This window comes from Vidua chalybeata, chromosome 9, assembly GCF_026979565.1.
Source record: "Vidua chalybeata isolate OUT-0048 chromosome 9, bVidCha1 merged haplotype, whole genome shotgun sequence".
Classification (NCBI taxonomy): domain Eukaryota; kingdom Metazoa; phylum Chordata; class Aves; order Passeriformes; family Viduidae; genus Vidua; species Vidua chalybeata.
In genome coordinates, this window is record NC_071538.1 from 4,101,837 (window position 1) to 4,122,492 (window position 20,656).

The following is a 20,656-nucleotide window of genomic DNA, read 5'->3' on the forward strand; positions in this document are numbered from 1 at the left end:
TTCAGGTCACCATCCTCTTGGCAAGAGAGGAAGGAGAAATGTGGTGAGGCCAGGGGACATTGGACAACAGTGTTCTTTAAACCAGGCTGTCCAACATCCAGCCTGGTTCTCGGATTGTGCCCCCCCAAACCAACCCACAGCCACACTGTTGGGATATGGGGTGCTGCAGGCACTGACCCTGCTCAGCCATCCCATGCTTCTCCTATCCTCCCTGCTCCCAGCAGGTCCCACAGCCACCTATTCATGCAGCAACATCCCAATTCCTTCCTTGCTCCCAGTTTTTGCCCCTCAGTTTGTCAGGAACCCTCTGGCAATCATGCCCAAAGCTCACCTCTGGCTGTGCCCCCTGGATTCCTGTGCTCACCTCTGCTGTTGCTCAGGCAACAACCTCTGGGTTGGATGCAGGGCTGTATTTCCCTCTCTTTCCAGGGTGCTGCTGCTGCTGGGGAAGCAGCCCAGACACAAAAAGCCACAGGCAATGCTGTGCAGTGGTTGTGTGCATCCCTCTGGGCGTGCTGGGGGGAATTATTCCATCACAGGGAGCTTCAGAAATGCAATAGTTTATTAGAAGCCCATTAAACTGTTCAAACAGGTGATTAGGAGAGGGGAGATGATGCAAATTGAAGCAAGGTGGGGGTGGACTTCCACCTGAGCAAGGAAGTGGATTTGCACCTGAGCAGGGAGAGCTGTGGCTGGAGGGCTGAGGTCAGTTCTGCAAGGCCAAGATAAGGAATGAATAAAGCTGAGAGACTTGAAAGGAGTGAGGGTGGAATGAAGGGCTGCAGTATTTTGGCAGAGCTATTGGAGAAAGCCCTGGGGTGGAAATGGTAGAAATGATCCACCTCAACCTCAGCCCATGGAGGACTGTGTGGACATGTCTATCCCATGGAAGGCAGCATCCTGCCTTCATTTGGATGGGATGCACCAGGTACAGGATAAACCAAGGGTGTTTACAAACCTTTGGGTCCCTCTAGAAAGGAACCAACACAGGGAGGAGGCATGTGGGGAACCTTTGTCCAGCAAGGGTAGGAGAGGAGGGAGATGGGAGGTGCAGGATCTACTGCTCCATGCATGAATTTCCCCCATTATTCTGCTGATCAGCAAAAGCAAGAGACAGTTGAACTGGAGAGTTGGATTTAAGATTTTTAAAAAATCACACTTTATTTTTTCCTCCTCTTCTGTAACTGTGTTGGAGTGTGACAGGGTGGGAGCTCTTGGCAGCTGGGATATTAAATGTTTTTCCACATGGTCTCTTGATTATTAATGGATTTTAGCACTTGACAAATTAGAAATTAAGAGATAAAAGCTATTAGAAACTAATTTGGGTAATGACTGATTCTGTTCCCCCAGGAGCCTTTCTGAGAGCATTGCTCCCAACACCACTGCCAAGTCTCAGGAGAGAAGGAATCTCTTTTCAGCAGTTTTGTGGGCTTTGGAAGAGCCCCCTGATCTGTGGCCAATGAGGAGGTGACTTGAATGGAACAAGCCTGATCCAAACAACACTCTTCTCCCAGCAGCCTCATGGGATTTATAGGATTTCACATCCCTGGACACTATTTGAGGTGGTTTATGTGCCACATTTTTTTACTGTTCTGTTGGTGAAACAACCATAGAAACTAGCATGGGAAAACAAGGTGGGAGATAAATCCTTGTGGCGTGAGCTCTCCCAGCGATAAAATGGGCTACAGGTGGAGAGATAGGCCCTTGAGACCCTTTATTTCCTTCAATTCCCATCTTCCTGAGTGGATCAATACCTCCAGGGGCAAGGAAAGCGTTCAGGAACCATTGCAGAGAATCACTTGAAGGGAAAAGCTGGAAAGTGGTAACTGATGTAGCTGATTTTTGAGGCAGAGGGGCTGGGAGGGTTTGCATATCCCAGGAGGGTTTGTGTACAGAGAAGAGCCTATAGGCTGGGAGAGCACTTTTAAAAATAGTTTGAATGATTTTTCTCCTTCTTTCTTCCCATCCAGTCAGTCTCCACTCCTGGCATATGCAGTAGGAGCAAAAGGTCTGTCTGGCAGATTTTTTTGGGATTCTATTCCGCCCTACAGGAAAATCCCTCCAAATTTCATCCCATTGTCCCACCAAATTTTGCCCATCTCAAGCCTCGGTCCAGGAGCACAGCCCAGAGGTCCTGTGGAAGCACTGTCCTGGGGACAGCTCTGAGGGTCCCCGGGGAGCTCTATCCCAGAAGGGTCAGGGTGCAGTGGATGAAGTAAATCTGCAGCCAGGCTCCTGGCTGTGGGTCAGCTGTGTCCCTGGCTCCAGCTCACCTGATTTACATGGGCTATGGTGACACCCCAGGGCAGGGCACTCGAATTTAATGGATTTTATTTTATATTGCTGCTGGCAGCAGCAGCTCCCAGCCAAGAGCTCAGGGAGGAGAAAACAATTTGCCATCGTCATCCCTGGTCCTCTGCAAATTTTTCCACTTGCAGAATGGGGTGCAGTGAAGAGATTTTATTTGATGGTGTCTGAAGAGGTTTCCAGGTTCTCCTTAAGAGCTGGGAGTGGCTGAGGGCACTCAAGGAGGCCAAGGGCTGGTGCAGGCAGTGGGGTTGGGTGGGTGAGGTTATGCTTTTTGATTTTGTTTAAGGAGGAGTTGGTGGGGAGGGAAGAAGGGAGCTGAGGAACTGGGACTGGGCCTTCCTGAGGTCCCCACCAGCTTGAGTCATGCCCGGTTCTCACTGAGCTCCTAGTGGGGACACAGGAGGGTGGGTAGGACATCTCCTGCATGCCTGGGCTTGCAGAAACCTCCCTCTTGCCTGCTCTGTGCTGATTCTCCTGCCTCCTTCAGAGACTGTGGCAGGAGGCTGAGGAGGAGGAAGAGGGAGAAATAAGAGGAGGTTACCACCATTTCAGGAGGTTGTTAATTTTCCCCTCATTCTCCTTTATAAGTGGCCATTTACCACAGACCCTGTAAATCCTCTCCAGAGAGAAAACACCAGGGAGCACGGCATGGGGGGATAAGAGCCCTCAATGGCTTTGAAAGAGATGGCAGAGAGGAAAAACAGCCCAGCATTGGTGAAGGGGGGAAATACACTGAAAGAGAAAGAAGCTGAAGCAGCTGATGACAGCCCAAACAGCAGGAGAAGGCTCCTGCCTGCCAATTAACGAGGCTCTGGTGCTAATTTGCCACCTTGACTGCACTTCTGAGCTTGTCAGAAGGGGGAGGAAAAACAAAAAGATGAGGCTAAAAAGAGCCGGCAAGGTTTTGGGTTGCCTCTTGGCTATGCAGATGTCACTGGGCTTCAGAGAGGTAGGGGAAGCAGGGGGGGCTGGTGGCAGCTGGGGGCTGGAGCCTGGCGTGTGAAGAGAATGATGACAAGTTTCCACGGGTTTGTGTTGGCAGAGCACCTCTAGGCCACGGTGCTGCCCAACTTAGGGGTGCCAACTTCCCAGGGATCACATCCCACCATCTGCTGGGTTAGCTGGGAGAGTGAGAGGTGATCCCATGTGTGCCCAGGAGCATCTCTGGTACCTGTGGTGAAACTGAGTTATGAGGAAGGAGCCAGAGCAGCCATGTGCTGGGGCAGAGAGGGCAGCTTGGCATCTCCTGCCTCCCCCAAAAACGCTGTCAGACACAGAGCAGATCTGCTGGCAGCTGCCTGGTGGTTCTGTGTGGCTAACGGAGCCGGAGGAGCCCTGGGCAAAACGCTCAGTGTGAAGCTTCCTGCCGAGCCAAACGTCTGATTTCCTCTTCTTGCCCGTCCTGCAGCCCCAACCCAGAGACCATGGGGATGGATTAAAAGCAACATCTGCACCAGCATGCTGTTTGCATGCAAAGCAGAAGAGCTTCTGCCAGGGAAGCGTGTTACCTGGAACCCTCCCAGCCCTCCCTCTTCCCCTGGGATGTTTTGATTCCTATGCAGCCACATTCTTCTCCCAGGCTGACACAGTGTTGGCTGGGAGCCACAAGGGGTAAACTGAGGCAGGCTGGAGCAAGAATGCAGACTTAGCCTCACAGCCTCTCTCTGTGCTGGCTCTTCATGGCAAAGCTGTCCTTGCTGTTTGGGCCCAGCCTCATGCAGAGATGCCCTTGGGCCAGGGGGCCAAAAGCACCACCTCATGGCACACAGGGCTGGAGGCTCAGCCAGTGCTGCGGGAAAAGGGTGAACAGGAGGGGGAAAAGGGTGTAGGTTACATAGGTGGAGCTGTGGGCTGTTTGCTCAGGTGCAGCCTGTCATTGCCCATCACTGGCTGTGTCAGGGTGGGAGATGGAGTTAGGACCAGCCTGGGGGGCCATGAGCTCTCTCTGCCCTGGGAGAGCTGTGAAGGTAACCCCATCCTGCTGCCTGGGCTGGGAGTGAAACATCCTGGCCTTTCCCTGGCCTCCTTTCCCCTGGCAGAGCTGCTAAACAAACGTGGCTGGAGGGAGCCAGAGTGTCTTCAGTCAAGCAAGTGTAGAGCTCAGCTTGTTATTCAAAGGCCATTTTCTGGCTTTCATACTGCAGAGAATCTCATATAAACACAGAGCCTAGAAAGGGACAGCCCAAACACACCACTTGTTAAAACCTAATGGGTTTGATGCTGAATTCCTGGTTCAGGCTGGCACACTGGCTATTTCCATCCTGAGGCCTGATCCTGCTGGTGCCGTGCAGCTGCATCTCTCCAGCCCGCCCTGCTGCCATGAGCACTGTTCTGTGCAGGGGAAAGCACTGCAAGGCAATCAAATGCTGACCTCCAGTTATTAACCTCATCCTTTTAATCACCTCCACTGAGAGCCTTAATTGCTGAGCAGGGTTGGGAGGACCTGGCTGCTTCCACCTGAGATTCCCACACAGCCTGGCAGTCCCTTCCCAGGGCATGTTGCTGCTGCTCTTGCTCTTCCTTTAACTCACACACATCCCCCAAAAAGGTGGAAGCAGTTCTCTCCCAAAATACAGCAATTTAGGAGCCAAATTTAAGGAACTAACTCTGTTTCTCTGAGTTAGAGAGGGGGTGCAGCCCCAGGGTGTTGGGGGTGGGTGACCAAGGCCTTGTCTGCCTGTCCCTGTGCTTCCCAATGGGAAGTCCTTTGTGCTGAGACAGGGCTCTGCCAGCTGCCAGCCTTGGAATGCCATGCACAGCCTCATTCCTAATGGGAATTGGCAATTTTGGCCAAACTTAGTGCTTTTGGGCAATAGATTATGGATATTGCTGGGGGCTGTGGAGAGAGGAGAGTGCAGCCCCAGGGGCAGCTGCTGAGGATGCAAAGAGCTGATAGGTCATCCTTCCAGCTACCTGCCTCCCCCTACTCCTCTGCTTTTTGTTTTTTTGCATCAAATTAAAAGTAAATGGCCTTCATCCACCTCCCTCCTCACACATGGGACTGTTAGGGCATCACCTGGCTCCATCTGGAGCCTACACAAAACCAGAGAAGTCCAGGGTCCATCCCTTGATGGGTACCTTGAGGTGCTGCCAGTCATCCCAACAACTCTTGCATTCATGTTCAGGTGAGTTTAGGATGTGGGACTGGTTCAGGGCACCAAAAGACATGGTAGGAAATGCTCTGCCTAGAGGAGACAGGATGGAGTTGAGGAATGTTAGCCTGACACATGGCCCACATGATGATGGGGAGAAGCCTAGAATGGTTTGGGTTAAAAGACACCTTAAAGCTCATCTTGTTCTAACCTTCCACAGGCAGGGACACCTTCCAGTAGACCAAAGCCTCATCCAACCTGGCCTTGGACGGTTCCAGGGATGGGGCAGCCACAGCTGCTCTGGACAACCAAGAAGTGATGGAATATGTACAGCAGAAGCCAAAATAACATCTCTAGCTGGGAATCCTCCTGGCAGCCCTGCCTGCTCAGGAGCACTGCTGGCCTTCATTCCTATGTCCTCCCCATCCACAGGCTGATGTCTGCAAGCATTGCCTGGGGAGCCCAGAAGATGGCTTTGATTTTTCATTTCCTCCTGGTGTGTTTAATTGCCTGATTTTTTTTTCCCCTTTAGGACTGGGAGAAAGAGAGGAGAGGTGGGCAAAGAAAGACAGATGTGTGGAAAATAGAAGTCTAGGTGACAGATTGAGGGCTGCTATAACCACAATAGCCAGCCTGATGGATTGATAGATTAGACAGGGAATATAAATAGCAAGTATGGTTTATCTATCCCCGTTTTATTTTCCTCTTGTCTGTCTCTTTATCTCTCCTGGTGTTATTTTCCTCACGCTTATCTCTTTATCTGCCCAGCCCAAGGATGGAGGAGAGGTAGGTGACAGAAGCAGGATGGATGAGTTTGGGTTTCCACCGCCTTTGCAGCATCCAAAGCAGACAAGTTTTGCCAGCTGTGGAGGATTAGAAAGCAGCCTCAGATATGCACACTGATACATTTTTCCCACCCCCCTCCTTTCCCTGCACCATCCCCTCTGTCCGCACGCCCTCCCTTGGGGATCCCTGCGGTCAGAGGGTCGGCTCCTTCCTCTCTCTGCCTCATCCTTGGCCAAGGAATGAGGGCAGGCATTGGAGCAGTGAGCTCTGCTTGTCTGGGTACCCGGCATTCCCATCTGACAGCCAGGCAACTCCACTGCTTGATATTCCAGTCAGGCACCCAGTACAGCAGCGGCAGCAGCACCGGGAAGGAGGGAGGGAGGGAGGGGAGCCACATAGCACGGGAAAAGCCAGGGCTAGGGATGACAGTAACTGTTCTGTTCTTTTCTTTTTTTTTTTTTTTTTTTTAATCTCAGTTGGTTTTGGTTGCTTTTTTGCTCAAAAAAGGCATTTTTTAAAAAATATATTAAACAGATACATTTTACTAAGATGTCTCTTGGCTGGAGCCACTGACAAGAAATGACACTCCCCAAATGAATAGGCTTAAAAAAACCTGTCCCAAACAAACCAAATAAATAAATACATAAATAAAACATTTTCTTTTTCTTTCTTTTGCATTAGGGTTTTTTTTGTTGGTTTTTTTTTTGTTTTGTTTTGTAGGGAACTGTGGCCCAGAGGTCTCTGCCGGTGTCTGTGATGGCAGCATCCCCCGTGCAGGTGCCAGGTCCTTTCCAGGCAAGGGGTGAGACGGTGCCTCGGCACCGCAGCAGACACGAGGTGCTCGTGGAGAGGCCCCAGGGAGACCTGCTGGGTCTCCAGGGCCTGTGCTGTGGACCCCCACCACAGCAGTGTGTGAGGGTACGGCTGCAGGATGGATCACAGGGGATGCAAAGGCAAAGGTGCCAGTAGAAACCTCTTAAAAAGACTACAAAAGTTGGGGTGGCGAGGAGGCTGCCACTGAGGGATCCTTACGGTGGGTTAAGCACCTGCTCCGGCGGGACCAGCAGCAGATTCTAGCCAAGCCACACCCCCCTGGGCCATTGGCACACCTCCCCAGCCACCTCTGTGGTGGCTACAGTGGCATTGTCCCCGCACTTGGAGCCAGTCTGCACTGCATGAGCCATCCCTCCTCCTTACTCCCACTGGCATCCTCCATCCGCTTGAGCCATGTGTGTCTTTGGCCAGTTGCTGGGTGTACCATGGAAGCACGCAGTTGGCACTAAGGTAAGGCCTTGATTTAAATTTTTAGGGTGGTTCTTTCTCTCTCCTCCCAGGAAGTCTTTCCTTCCAGCCCCCTGGTGCCGAGGTCTGAGCGCTCCCGGCCGTTAGCTGCACAGCTTGCCTGTCTCCTGCTCCAGCGCGCTGGGCAGCTTGGCGTTGAAGGCTCTCAAGGAGGACTGGATCCTCGCCACCTCATTGTTGGCCAGCTTGAGCCGGTGCCGGAGCAAACAAGTGAAGAGGTCGAGGCGGATTTTGCCAGGGGGTGAGAGCCTGTTCACCCGGTCCCTGATCTCCAGCAGCTGGAGCATGGCTGAGTCCTGGGAGCCCTGGGTGTAGGGGTAGTCCAGCTGCAGGATCAGGTCACGGATAGCGTCTGGCTCAAAGGGCAGGCTGTAGCCAAAGACTTGCAAGCTGTTGATTTTCATGTAGCCCAGGTTCTTGGAGGGATCTGACATCTCCAAGGGTTCATAGTAGATTGTCTCATTGGAGCTGTCATCCAGAGACTTGATGCGGCTCCGCAAGTAGACGTGGACGGTTTCAAAGAAGGTCTTCCACTTGTTGCCCAAGGTGATCGTCCAGTTTTGGCACTGGGCAGAGGCATCTACAGTAGTCCTTTCCCAGTCTGGGAAGCTGCCCTCATTGACAGGCATGAACCAGCTCTCTGAGTGGCTTCCCCCAAAGGGGTTAACATAGATGGCCATGACGGGCTCCAGGGTGCTGTTCTTGGTGAGGCAGATCTGCAGAGAGAGGGCCAACATGACGTGAACCAGCCCGGGCTTGTACTTGTTGCTCTTCAGGGTCAAGAGCATGCGCTTCCTCCAGGAGGGGTCGAACCAGCTCCCCAGGCGCATGTCGTTGCTGATGAAGATGGAGTGCACCTCAATGCGGCTGTCCCGTTTCTGCAGGAGGTACTTGAGCTCCAAGTCCTGCAGATCGGTCTCCAGCCCCAGGTAGTGCTCCAGTGAGTCAGCCACCTCAGGGCGGCAGAAGCCCTGGGTGAGCACGTAGCCGTGGTTGCAGGTCCCGCAGCGGGTGCTGTTGTCCTGGTCACAGCTGGCACAGGCTGGCCCCTCACCCAAGGCACACGGTATGGACCCCTGGCAGGAGGGCTGCTCGGAGGGACAGGTACAGCTGTGGCTTTCTTCCAGGAAGGTCCCAGGCACGGCGGTCTCGCTGCAGTACAGGAGCGACTGTGCGCGGCTCCACCAGTAAGGGAGGGACCTGGTGCACAGGAAACACACAACAGAGGCTTAGATGGCACCTTTTGGGATGCGACTGACTTTCCCTTAAGGATGGAAGAGCTGCCCACCTCGTGTTTGTTTTCTGCTCTGCTGGTGGCCCCCCAATGAACCAAGCCCCATTTTTCACCTTCAGGTTTGGACCTGATCTCTCAGGGCCACATTCCAAGCTGGTACAGCCACTCCTGCTGCCTGCTCACCCCCTCCTAAGTAGGAACTTCTCCAGTTGCAGCCCCAGGGAGGTAGCCCCTGGCTGTGAGCCACCCCTGGGGCATGGGGCAGTGTCCCCAGCAAGGGCTTCATGGCACCTTACCTCTCCTTCGGCAGCTTGAAGCGAGGTTGGCGGTGGCAGCGTTTGCTGAGGTTGAAGAGCCGCCGGATGAGTCGGTAGGTTTTTCTAGAGAGCAGCTTCAGGCTGGTGCCCAGCTGTTGGTAGCGATGCTGGACATCCAGATCCATGGTCCAGAAGTGGGAGATGGCTGTCCTGTTCAGGAAACGGTCCGTGGGGAGTCTTTTCACCAGGGCCTGAAACTCCTCTGTGGGGAGAAGGAGATTGCATCAGTGGACTCTGGAGAGCAGGCGGTGAAGGTGGCGCTGAAAGCAATCTCCCTCCACCTGAGCGCTGAGCTCTTCATGGTGAGAAGACCACCCTGGAGAGCCAGCACCCAGCCTGGGCTGCTCGCAAGGGGAAGGAGATGCTTGGTGGGGTCTCCCCAGCCTCACCTGACTCCTCGAACTGGCTGTGGTGGCTCTCCCAGGCTCGCCCGAGCTGGGCCAGGCTGCTCTCCAGCGCCTGGATGTCGGCCTCGGGGCAGTTGCAGCGGGGGAAGGCGGGCTGGCACTGGCAGCGGCAGTCGCTCCGGCGGCACACCAGCTCCCCGGCAGAGCTGCAGGCGATGTAGCTGAGGGCAGCCACCACGAACCTCTCCCGCAGGTAGGAGGGGAGCACCGTCTGCAGCCCTGCGGAGGGAGGAGCCCCAAGAGCATCAGGGCACGCACGGAGCCCCTCAAATATCACCTGGGCGAGGAGGGCACGAGCCTCCCCCATCCTGGGCTCCCTCCCTCACACGATTATCATATCAATTTGCTGTGGAGCCGCTTGTCTGGGCTCTGCATCGATCTTGGCTCCTCTTGGCAGACAAGCAACAACCTCATCCTGCCCAGCTTTCATTATTTTCCTCCCCTCTCCTCCCCAGCCCTGAAATTAGAAGCAGCATTTCATGCCGGCATCCTCCCCTGCAACCCCCCGTGCACCCACAAGCATCCTTTGGTAGCACTTGTCTGCCCCCACATCCCCAAGAGCCCAGTCCTACCTTGGAGCTGCACTTTGTTCTCAGGGCTCTGCACCAGGACAGAGCTCACTGAGTCCAGGTTGTCATAGTTGCTGCAGCCGAGTGGCCCTGTCCGTGTTTCTGTCACCTAAGGTGGGGACACGGAGGCGGTCATGGATACAGGAGGGGACACAGGGTGCCCTACCCCACTGAGAGTGCTGCAGATAATCCCTGACCCGTTGGCCAAGCCCCACTCCTCATAGCAGGGCGGATGGTCGGAGAGGAGAACTAATTATCTGCTAATTAGCTCGTTGACAGGCGGCAGCCCGCTGAAAAATGTGCCTTTATTAGCGTGCCCAATTTCCCATAAATAATGGAAACGTGTTAACTTTCCCTGCTCCCTCCTCGCTGGGTGATGCTGTTTTAGGTCGGGCCAGCTGCGAGGGGCCGCGGTGAGGCCGGGCCCTGCCATGTCCCGGCGCTGGCCCCCCCTCACCACTCGCCTACCTTGATGGCGGCCGTGGCGATCTGGATGTGGTGCAGCCGGCGCAGGGTGCTCTCCCGGTCGATGAAGTAGGAGGCTGCCAGCTGGTGCAGGGTCTCCAGCGAGACCCCCGAGCTGTTCCCAGCCCCCGCCACGGGCTCTGCCCTCCGGCTCAGCTTGCGCTTGTCCACAAAAATGGTCAGGGACTCCTCTCCTGGGGGGACATGCAATACTTTTGGAAGACTGCTGCGCTCCCCCCATTCCCCTTCTTGGAGCCATGTTCCTCCTGCAGTGCTTCCTTCCCCACTCTCCCTCCTTTGCACAGTCCTTGTGCGATGGGGGTGAGCAGGACTGAGCGCCCCAGCACTCACCTCCCAGCGTGGCAGCCAGCAGGAAGTGTGTCCCATACTTTTTGATGAGGCTGTCGGTGATCTGCTGCGGGCTGGGCCGACGCCCCAGCAGTCGGATGTTGCGGATGAATTCAGGGGCCAGGGGAAGTGGAAGGCTGAAGAAATCTTTCCTCTCCAAGGCCAAATTATTCACCTTCCAACGGGCAAACTCTCTGTGGGAGGAGAGCAGCAGTGGGGAGGGGGTGTGAAGTGGGTCTGGCCATGGCACATGCATGCTCTGCTTCCTTATGTCCCCAATCTCCAGTTCAGGACAGGTAGAAAACTCTGGTTAGAATCATCCTGACCTCCCCCGGGAAGTGAAGGACCTGCTGCCAGCTATGGATCCAGCCAGGACAAAAGCACCATCCCTCCCTAAGCCATTGATGGTGATAAAGAGCTACAAGCAGCGGAGATGCCTGATATTGATTAATCCAGCACCTCCGGAAGGCATTAATCACAGCCCAGGGCAGGGCTAGACCCTTTTCCAGCCCTTTGGGCTGGTTGCCTCTCATCCCTCCGACAGCCCTATGCCTACGGATCCAAGTGAAAATCCGGCATCTGGGGGTATCATGGTTTTAAATACCAGCAGCATTTTGTGGTATGTGTTGGGATGGAAGTGTTGGGATGTGGTGGGTCCCCTCAGAGCCCCAGATGCTATGAATGTGCCACCCAGCCTGTCACTGCCCCCAAAACCCCACAGCCTCATAAACAACCGGCAGCAAATTTCAGCCTAATCTTTGGCATTTTGCTCTAATTAAAACCAGGCAGTGCCTTTCAGACAGTTTTACCAGGGCTGGCTGGGAAAAGAGGGAGAGGGAGGGAGCAGTGGATGGGTGCAAAGCAGCAGCTTGGCAGATGACAGGTTACCTCCCACCATGACTTTTGGGCCCAGAAGATGGGATGCAGAATCCAGTAGCAGAGCTGAGGATGAGGCAGGGGGGATGCTGCCTCTCCCCTTGCACACACACTTTCCTTCGGGGCTGGGGTGCCAATCCCCACTTCCATCCCAGAGGCAAACAAGCCCTGAAGGCTGATAGCAGGTTCTCTGCCTCTGGGGAGGTGTGAGCCAGCTGCTGTCCCTCTGGCTGCTCCTTCCTGTCCCACCACCGTCACCAGCAGTATCTCTGGAGGATGCAGGTCCCTCGGCATGGCAGCGTCAGCACACAGGAAAGAGGAGAGGAGCTCCCCGGGGGTGCCGGGCTGCATAACAGGGCTGCAGTCTTGGCACCTACGTCAGCACTCCCAAGAGGCCGTGGTCAGGCTTTGCTTTGCTGCTGGAGGCCCCCAGGGCTCAGCACCGGTGGGGAGTGGAAGGGAAAAGGGCTCATTAGCCAGAGGTAACAGCCCCAGTTAGGTCCAGGATGCAGTGGAATAGAGTGGGTTTCCCACAGAGGCTGTCACAGGGTGGTCCTTTGCTGTGGTGAATGGACTCCACTGATGCCAAACCTTGTTCTCTGCTGGCAAGAAACCCCCTCCAGCCTTGGCCCCCGTGTATATAGCATCCCATAGTAGTCCATGGGCTGATGGCACTGGGGACATGGCATGGGGTCAGTCAGCAGCTCTTCTCGAGCCCCAGCAGCATCCCAGCCCCAGCAGCATCCCAGCCCCAGAGAACTGCCAGTCTAGGCAGGTTCAGTCATTTGGCACAGAGACATCTTTGTGCACAGAAAAAGGACAAAAGATCATCTTCGTCCAAAGGGCCTGGAAGGTGGACACCACGTGCACACTGCCCCTTCTGCTGTCCCCAGTTTCCATCTCAGGGCAGGAGATTGGTAGGTGGATGATATCCAAAGGGACTGGAGTACACAAGACCCATCCAGCCCAGTGGGCTCTGTGCCTCGTGCCATTAGGGCTGATTCCATCTCAACCTGTGCACCAAATCCTTCCCGTCTCAGGGCAAATCCTGCCTGGAGCCCAGCCTGGCCACACCATGAGCATCCTGGGAGGGGCTGCTATTACATTCCCTGGAAAAGCAGCATCTCACATCTACCCACCAGTGTCCCAATGGACAGCCTCCTCCCACACATGGGGTCTGGATTAAAGAGGATCTTTAATTAAAGAGGATCTGAGCTGCCCGCACAGCTCCCCACCCCACAGCCCCTCACAGCCTCTCACCTGTAGATCCTGTACCTGGTGGTGAAACCCTGCCGGTAGCGCTCCATGAAGTCCACGTACTCCTGAGCTCGGTAGAAGGGTCCCCGGTCGGTGAGGAGCCAGTCGAGGGGCGCCCGGGCGGAGGGAGAGGAGGATGAGGAGGAAGAGGAGGGGGTCGCAGGGGCTGCATGGCCCTGGGGCACGGTGCTGCCCGCCCCGCCGGCCACTCCCCAGAGGCAGCAGGCGCTCAGGGCCAGCAGGGCCAGCGGCCACGGGAGCATGGGCGGGGGCCCGTCAGCACGTGGGAGGTCCTGCCGCCCCATCCTGCTGCTGCCCGGCCGGCTTCTTCATTCTCTTACCCCGCGGCAACCCTCCGGGACAGCCCCGTCCTGCAAAGCCAAGCGGGGGAGCCCGTGAGGACAGGAACCAGGAGCAAGCTTTGGAATGCTGACAGAGGGAAAGCTGCGCTCCAGGGAGAGCCACGCGTCAGGCATGGACTGGTCATGCCACAGGAAATAAGAGTTTATGGCGTTGGGGGTGCTGGGTGCTGCTGCAGTTAAATGAATTCCGGGCTGTTTGATGAATTTCTGGCTTTTTCTTTATGTTTTTCTCTGCCGTACATCAGTCTGTCAAGCCGAGCTTGCTGCTGTGGGCTGCCCTGCACCCTGCATTGTGGGGATGCATGTCAGCTCATTTCAGGTGGAGCTAAAAACTATAATCATGGGAAACTGGGAAAATGAGCTTCTCCAGTATGGACTGGATCATGTGTGGTTGATGTTAGACTTGTTCTTTGTGTCCTGCTGATGGATGGATGGATGGATGGATGGATGGATGGATGGATGGATGGATGTCCACTCCAAAGTTGGCTAGGCTGATGGAAGTAGTGTTTTGAGTGCAAAGTAAAGATGGAGCTTTTCTGGCAGCAGCAACCACAAGTCCAGAGCCTGAATTTGCCAGTGGAAGTGGGAGAAGGGAATCTGAAAGGTCTGGCCAAGGCCAGGTGTGCTGTGAGGCAACAACAGCTGTTTGCCTCAAACCAGGGACCCCATTGCTGCAGTACTGCCAGGGAAGATGGTTTTTGTTCCAGGAAGGCAGCTGGAGCCCAAATGCCCATCCCTGCTGAGCTCATACCAACCCTGCGTTCTCCCAAACAGGGCTTTGCTGGATGAATCATCATGCTTTAACATGTAATAATATGGTTTTTTCAATTTTTTTTTCTCCCTCTCTTCTATTTTTAAACCCTTAAGGGTGCCCTTTGATTACACTTTCTCAGCTTTTCGCTCAGCCCTTGAGGCTGGGGCCCTGTGAATTTTAAACAAAAGCTGAGACTTTCACATCACCAGGCTGGGGTGCCAGGGCAGGAGCAGCAGGCAGGGTTTCTGTTTCCCCACACTCTTTTTTCAGGTGTCACCCTGGTTTTTCCCAGCTTGGCAGGCAGCCACATGACAGCCCAGTGACTGCCTCCTGCCCCTGGCACATGGAGTCCCCCACGGCCACGATGTGACCAAATCCTGGCCCAAACCTGTCCCATGCTGGGGTGGGGGGCAGGCATTGCCAGGCTGGTTTCCTCACTCTGTGCCTCAAGTGTTGGAGGGGGCATCTGTCACCCCCAAAACATGGCAGGACCCGATGCCAGAGGCTCACGGGGCTGCTTGTGTGCTGCCATGTGTGGGTGGTAGCTGAGCAGCCGAGGCATTTGGCTGCCCCCTAATCCTCCCTGCCTGCTTCCATGCCTGCAACCTAAGCTGGGCCGAGGGGAAGCAGGCAGATGGGATACAGAGTCTGCCTGAAGCAGACCTGCACTTTGCTCCCCTCCCCAGGAATATCTGTGGTACAATTAAAAATTGATGTGGCCTGGGGACCAAAGGGATCCTCAAAGCTAAAGATTAAACCCCCCCGCCCCAGGTCCATGCTGCCTGCAGCCACGGGTCCTGCTGCTGTGCCCAGGAGAGAATGGTGGGAGCCAGGGTCTGGCAGTAAATCTCATGGATGGTTTAGATACTGACCATAGGCTAAACCCTCAGCGATTTGATCCCTTTCCCACACAGCAAGGAGGAAAGCAACACTCTGGATCTCAGCTGAGAAGCCGAGGGAGGGTAAAGCATCCTTGAACAGCATCTTTCTAAACCCTGCCCATGGAAACACACTGCTTGTAGCATTAAATATGGCTGTGACAGCAAAACACCTTGTTTAAATATCTGGTGCACTAGGACTCTGCCTGTTGCCTCACAAACAGGATTGTCACACCCTATCTCCTCATCCCCCATCATCATCCATGGGTTTTAAGTGGCTCCTGACCCACCTCTAGCTAAGGTGGGGCTGGGCAGGGGCTGCTCCCTGGCTGTGTCCCCCTCTCCCCTCCCTCCACACAGGTCTGTAACAGCCTGGGTCTTACAGGCAATGTTAAAGGAGATGCTTTTCCACAGGTGCCATGGGACACTGGCCTCATCCATCACCACTTCACACCACCACAGACTGGTAGGGATGGTTTTGCACCACCCTCCCTGAGGCTTTCCTGGTGTAAATCAGGAGGACACGGGAGTATCCTTCCTTTGATTCAAAGCACAGAGGGGATTTTTTGGGGAGAAAAAATACAGGCAGAGCACTGTATTTTCCATCAAACCATCCTAGATGTTAAATGTTTCCCACCAGCACTAACCAGCTCCTTGCCATTACCACTCTGGGGGGCATCTCCATGTGCCTTCGCCAAGAGGGGCTTCCCATACTGTCCTTCCCCTCCAAATCCCCTCTCCCACCACAGCTAAGGCAGCAAACATCTGGCTCACCATCATGGGGATGGATATTATGGATAAGCCCACTTTGGCCACCTTTTCTCTTAGGCTGTGGTCCCTAGACCAGCTAGAAACCATCTCAGCCTGCTCTGACACCTTCCCTGGGGAGCTCGTTCTGAGATTCGAGGCTGAGCATGGCATGTTTCCCTGTGGCTACTTCATGTTTTACTACAGAGCAATAAAAATAGGATTTGATATTTCCAGCACTTGGCTGGGGCAAACTGGTACAAAACCAGTGGAGATTCCCTCCTGGTATGAAGCAAAGTTTCCAGCCTTGCTAAGTGAGCTTTTATTCACACGTCCCTCTTATTTACACCGTGTGTGCCGGCACCTCTGAGGGAGGCTCCTGCTTGGGGACAGGCAATGATGCACGCCAGCATCTTTACCAACAGGAACTGGAGTCCCAAGTCAGGCAGGAACGGGCAAGGAAGGCCTGTGTGGGGGCTGCACTGAGCTACGCAGCAGCTTATCCCCACAGAGCAGCTTTCCTGCACCACTGTCAGCTGGGATAATTTATTTCCTCCTATTGATCAGGAGAGTTACAGAAAATGAATATGTGCAGATATTGCCATAGCTCTGTATAGTCCTTATCCCTACAGCTGGGGGAACTGGCTCTGATCTGAGGGGAAGGGGGACTGCACTGCTGCTTTGTGGGGTTGGGGCAATGCTTTTTGGGGTGCACCTGCACATGCTCACACTGATATCCTCCTGGGATGCTGGGAGACTAAAGCTCTTTAAAAACAAGTAACCCCCTTGACCTTACTACTAGAGCTCGAAATAACTTTCTAATCACTTTTCCTTGATCCAAAAAAAAAAAAAAGATTTGATGAGAAGCATCTGACAACTCTTTTTTTCTTCTTCCTTTTGATTTAGGGTTTTGCATCACAAAAGTTGGAAAACTTCCAGCTTGTTATTTTTTTTTTCTCCTCTTCCCCCTTCTATAAAAACCCCAAAGCAATGGAAGAAGAGTACCAAAGCAAATATTTTTGGCAGATTTTCCTGCACAACCTCTTTCAGGGCTGAGTCCTCCTGAGCTTCTTGCAGCCCACTGTGTCCTCATGGCAGGAACCAGGCAGGAACACCCCAGTGCTCCAATGATGGCTGATGCATGGCCCACACTGTCACACGTCATGAGCTACATCTTACAAAGAGCTTGTGGCAATTTCCAGAGGCACTCCCCCACCCTGGGGATGGCAGTGGGGTAACTTCTGCAGTGGTGCCCTCATCCAAAATGGCTTGAGAGGCCGAAGGAGGGATGTGAGATGGGGATGGGGGTGCTCAGGTGAGCTGCAAAAGCCTCCCTCTGCTGCCCTTGGAGCAGACAGCAACAGCAGCAACACCCTCAGCATAAGCTCAGAGTTATGCCAAGGTCCCGCTCGCTTCCATGCCGACAGCATCTCCAGAGCCACGCACTCCACCACTAATCAGGCGGAGTTCGATAATTAAGATGTTAGCTAATTGTTAGGGACATTAACATTGATTTGTGCCCTTTCATGCTGCAGGAGCAGATCTCAAGATACAGAAACTGGGAAGCATGCACTGGGGAGAGGGGCAGTGGTATTTGCTAGGTGCCATTGGGAAGCACAGGAAGATTTCCAGATGGACTCTGGAACTACCTCTGTACACGCTGAGCTGAAGCCCAGAGCCAAAGCAAACCCCAGTGTCCATGGTAGGTACATAATACCATTGGTGGGAGAGCTTGGGATGTGCCCAGTCACAGGGGCTGGTCCCTGGGGCACAGTGGGAGCAAAGGTGCACCTGTGCAGGAGCGATGGGGAGGGGGCTCAAGCTCCCTGGGGACGCCTTTTAGTGGGAACAAACATCAAACCTAGTGACTGAGTCACCTTCTCATTAAACATGGAAAAGCTTTATCAAATTAAGGCCACTTAAAAGAGCCTGGGCAAAGGCTAAGTGCAGTTTAGCGTCTGAAGTGGATTGACTCAGCTGAGCCATGTCTATCTGTGAATTCACGCAGACGCCCAGGCCACCTCTTGCACACCTCAGGACACACAATCCCAAAGGGCTCAATTTTAGCAGGATGCTCCCATTGCTTCGGAGCCACCAGTCTCACCTGGGGCTTTGTGGAACGCACCTCCCCTACAGCCAGCCCTGCCTACACTGTCTCCTCTGCCCCCTGCCCCAGCTCGATTGTGGCTTGCAAGGAGCTGCAGCGCCAGGCTCGTATCCGCACACTCCCAAGGAAGTGCCAGGGCCTCATTGATCTGCCGGGGTAATTAAGAGAGCGAAGCAGGCACCGCCAGAGTGACAGCAGCGCGGTAATCACTGGCAAAGTGGACACGGCGGGGTGCTGGCAGCCACCTGGCAGCCGGCCTCAGTGACACAGCTCCAGGTGGCGAGCGTGGGGACAGCCACCTCGGAGCCTCGGTGCTGAAGATCACAGCCATGGCTGTGAACAGATTCTCGCTGGGCTCCTGCTAGCCACCCTCTGTAGCCCGTTCAGTCGCTATCGCCGAGGGACTCTAAGTCACTGCCCTCCTCTCAGCTCGTGAGACCAGTTAGAAAACCTGTAGGACTCAGTGACTTGGGTTCCTTTCATTAGCTTTTCTTCACATCCTCAAGAGCGAGACACTTGAAGATGAGAGTAAAGGAAAACAGCAGAAAATCCCAGGACTCAGGAAGCTGAGGATTTGCATAAGACATCAAATGAGTTGAAGCCTGGGCCGCTGTCAGGGGAGATGGCAGCTGCGTGCAGAGTCGCACCAGTGCCATGTGTTCTGCCCTCTGGCTTTGCACACCCGAGACTTTCACACCTACAGGCAAAAAGCCTCTTAAATAAAGCAAATAAATGTGCATAATGCAATTTCCCTCCCCCAGCACAGTGATGGCAACAGCAGCTTCGGCTTCCCCACCTTGCACTGAGCTCTCAGACCAAAGAATCCCTGCAGATGGATCTTTGGGACCGGGGAAGAGCAGACCTGCACACAAGGGGATGGGGAAAAAGAGCAACCCTGTGCCAAAGGGGCCAGGGAAAGAGAGCAGCCCTGCAGCCTCCTCCCCGGGGAGGATGGCTCCTTCCTCCTGACAGATCCTGCAAGTGCAGTACCATCCCCATGCAGGAGCTGGGGGCAGTGCAGGATGAGGAACACTGCTTCCCTTCCCTGCCTTGCCTTCACACGAGTGACAAGTGTCACGGACAGGCAGCGATGCACAGCTACAGCACAGGATAAATACGGTGGTGGGTGGCTGGTGTTGGGCAGAGAGGGAGCCCTCCTCTGGGGTGTCAGAGTGCGGCCACTCCCCTTTCCAGCACCTTGCTGCTCTCCAGGTCTCCAAACTGTCACCGAACGGCCACCAAAGACAGCTCCGCTTCGGAAAAAGTGCAGGGGCCTCATTGCAACGTCTCCGGGGCAGGCAGGGACCCTCCTGGCGGCTGACAGAGAGGGGACACTGACATCTGCCGGCAGGCCCCACCCGGCCCCGCAGCGCCCAGGCTCAGAGTGCCCGGCCCCGGGAGCACTCCGGGACCCGCCACCGCCGCTCCAGGGCAGCGACACGCGGGTCCCCTGGGGAGGGGACAGGGCATCGCTGCGCTGAGAGCTGATGCTCTCCAGCGCTTTAAAGACACGGAATTTTTTTACTTACTGGAAAGGTGAGTGTTTAGGGAAGGGAAGGGAGCCTGGCAGCGGGGACTGCCGGGCTCCCGGAGCTGTGCCGGGTAGGCGCCCGAGGAGAGCAAACATCTCCCGACGGGTCACGCACCCACTGCTCGATCCGATGCTCCGGGTGGTGGAGCAGGGCCCTACGGTGCGGGGAGCGGGCGATTCCCCCACAGGCTATTGATTGATCGGGGCCCATCGGAGAAATGTGCGTTTGAACATTTGCGGGGGCATCCCCCAGGTCCCTGCGGGCGCGGGGTGTCTCACACCGGCATTCGGCACCGAGCAGCGCACTCGGCACACAGCAGCAAGTCCCAGCATCCCGGGCAGCCCGTTTATCCCGGTAGCCCGCCGGCACCCGGTCCCACCGGGCCGGTCGCAGCCGCCCGTCACCTGCCGGGCCCCGCGCCGGGGTAGCTCCCGGCCGGGCGGCGCTCGGCGCCTTCCCCGACACCCGAGCTCGCGGGGGAGGCTGCGAAGCGAGCCCGGAGCGGGGACACAACTTGACCAAGGTCACCGAGCAAGCCGGCGCCGGTACCCGGGATCTCCGCCCCTGCGGGGCCGCCGCTCCCCTGCAGCACTCCTTCCCCACCCCAGCACCGGCGGGATCCCCACGCCGGCTCAAACCCCGCGGCCCCGCACACTCACCCCAGGCCCCAAATCAGCGCCGGCGGGGCACCGGCCGCCTCTCCTCGGCGTCCCGCTCCGATCCGCTCCTGCTCAGCGGGCCCGGGCGCTGCCCCGCCGCCGCCTCCGGGCCGCGCCATGTGCGGGCGGCCGGGCGGGCCCCGGCGGCGCCGCCACCATCCCGCGCTGCCCTCAGCGCGGCCGCCGGGTCCGCCGCGCTCCGCGGGGCCGCCGCGCCGCGCCCAAAATATATGCAGCGGCCGCGGCCAATCAGAGGCGCCGGCGGCGGCCCCGCGCGTCCCCATTGGTGGCACGGGGCGGGGCGGGGCGGGGCGGGGCGTGGCGCGGGGGTCTCGCTCCCGCCTCCCGACCCGGGGTTAGCGAGCCCCGGGATGTGCGGAATCGGGAATGGTGGGGCTGGAAGGGACCCTGGAGAGCATTCCGTTCCCATCATGGGCAGGGACACCTTCCGCTAGACCAGGTTGCTCCAAGCCCCGCAAACCTGGCTTGAACACTTGCAGGGATCCACATTCCCAGGTTCTCTGGGCAGACTCAGGTGCCGCTCATTCCCAGTGAGCAGCAGGAGGACGCCGTCAGTGACACCAGATTCAGTGTTCTCGGGTGGTGTTTTTTATATGTGTTCTATTTATCCCTCTGTGTTCTTCACACCTCCCA

At 55.7% G+C, this 20,656-nt stretch overlaps 1 protein-coding gene across 2 annotated transcripts; it reads right to left on the minus strand.

Annotated features, from left to right (window-relative positions):
• Positions 1-6,654: 6,654 nt before the first annotated feature.
• On the minus strand, positions 6,655-20,090 carry BRINP2 (BMP/retinoic acid inducible neural specific 2). 2 transcript variants are annotated; one of them, XM_053951089.1, is made up of 8 exons: positions 20,003-20,090; positions 12,982-13,334; positions 10,834-11,024; positions 10,486-10,676; positions 10,021-10,126; positions 9,431-9,667; positions 9,021-9,243; positions 6,655-8,690 (listed from the first exon to the last, which is right to left on the minus strand). In XM_053951089.1, the coding sequence occupies exons 2-8, from the start codon at positions 13,266-13,268 to the stop codon at positions 7,574-7,576; spliced, it is 2,352 nt and encodes a 783-aa protein (XP_053807064.1). In that variant the 5' UTR covers positions 13,269-13,334; positions 20,003-20,090; the 3' UTR covers positions 6,655-7,573. The 2 variants fall into 2 exon arrangements, with proteins under 2 accessions (XP_053807064.1, XP_053807063.1); XM_053951088.1 differs by having other exon boundaries at positions 12,967-13,334.
• Between the last annotated feature and the right edge of the window lie 566 nt (positions 20,091-20,656).